This window comes from Cucurbita pepo, unplaced genomic scaffold (genome assembly GCF_002806865.2).
Source record: "Cucurbita pepo subsp. pepo cultivar mu-cu-16 unplaced genomic scaffold, ASM280686v2 Cp4.1_scaffold003086, whole genome shotgun sequence".
Taxonomy (NCBI): domain Eukaryota; kingdom Viridiplantae; phylum Streptophyta; class Magnoliopsida; order Cucurbitales; family Cucurbitaceae; genus Cucurbita; species Cucurbita pepo.
This window is the reverse complement of record NW_019649105.1, coordinates 1-1,324: the sequence shown is the minus strand read 5'-3', so window position 1 is coordinate 1,324 and position 1,324 is coordinate 1. Positions and strand designations below refer to the sequence as shown.

The window sequence follows — 1,324 nt, the reverse complement described above, 5'->3', positions numbered from 1 at the left end:
TATTTATTTATTTATTTATTTATTATTATTATTAAACCTAATCAGTTTCTTACTCTTCTCATTTTATATGTAATGAATAAATACAAGGAAAATTTTAATTTTATAAATTAAATATGTGCGTGGTCAACTAAGATACCAAAGTTAATAAGTTATATTTAATAATATCAAAATTAAACACGTTACAAACCCATAACAAAAATTAAATTTATTTTTATTTTTAGAATTTGACTAATTACTCAAATATTGCAATAATAAAATATAATTAAAAAAAAAAAATTGGAGCAGTGGTATCGGGGATGGAGAGGTTCGTGTTCAAAGGGGTGGCGTCAAACCTGGTGACGTATCTAACGGACGTGATGAAGATGAGCAACTCGTCGGCGGCGAAGACCGTCAGCAGCTGGTGTGGCTTCACTTCCATGCTGCCGCTTCTGGTGGCGCCGCTTGCTGATTCTTATTGGGATCGCTATTCCACCATCTTAGCTTTTGGTTTTCTTTACGTTCTGGTAATAGTCACTCAACTTTTCTCTCTTTATTTTGGGTTTGGATGATGAGTCAGTAATCACCATGGAAATGGATGATGAGTCATTATCCCGTTTCATTTCGCTAATATCTTACTTAATTGTGTTTATAGCGTTGACATTTTAGGTAAGCGGGTGAATGGTCAAAATGAAAAATAAAATGAATTATCGAGTGAAACTGGCACAATAAGATATCTACCTCATAATAACTTCTGTTTGATGTAGAGTGGTGTTGTGTCCACCAGTAAAAGTGTCTAGCTAAGTTAGGATAGTCTGGATTCTTCCTCACAGTTCGGTTTATGAATTGATTTGTCAGGACCTCATGTGAAGTTAGTGGAAAGTAAGGAAAAAAGGGTTCGACCGAGCTAGCTTGCTCGATACATGAGTTAGAGGATTTTAAGGTTTTGGTTATTATTGTTGTAACCATTAAGGATAGGATAGGCCATAGGGGATGAAATCTTTGAGCAAAAGTGAATCAATGATTTGGTCCAATTATATCAGCTTTCTCTTTTTACAAAAATAAGAGCTTTGCCTTTTTTCTTCCTTTTTCCTTACCTTTAATTTTAGCCATAAGTTAATAATATTGAAATGGGTAACTTTTTTATGGAGTTTTGTATCTTTATTTATTTATTTTATTTTATTTTTCGAATGATAATTTCTTGTTATTAAATTTGATTAGAATTTGAACAGGGTCTGGTCGCTTTAGCATCAACCACATTAGCAAGAACATGGTCACCAACAAACATGGCCTCCTCCTTTCTGTTCTGGTCCCTCTACCTCATCTCCCTCGGCCAGAGTGGATACAA

The 1,324-nt window shown here is 34.1% G+C and overlaps 1 protein-coding gene across 1 annotated transcript; it reads left to right on the top strand.

Moving 5' to 3' along the window:
- Positions 1-242: 242 nt before the first annotated feature.
- LOC111786859 (protein NRT1/ PTR FAMILY 5.9-like) lies at positions 243-1,314 on the top strand (the record flags this gene model as incomplete). Its single annotated transcript, XM_023667068.1, has 2 exons — positions 243-503; positions 1,209-1,314. Coding segments are annotated over exons 1-2 (313 nt in total), but the record flags the coding sequence as incomplete, so codon positions are not given.
- Positions 1,315-1,324: the final 10 nt, after the last annotated feature.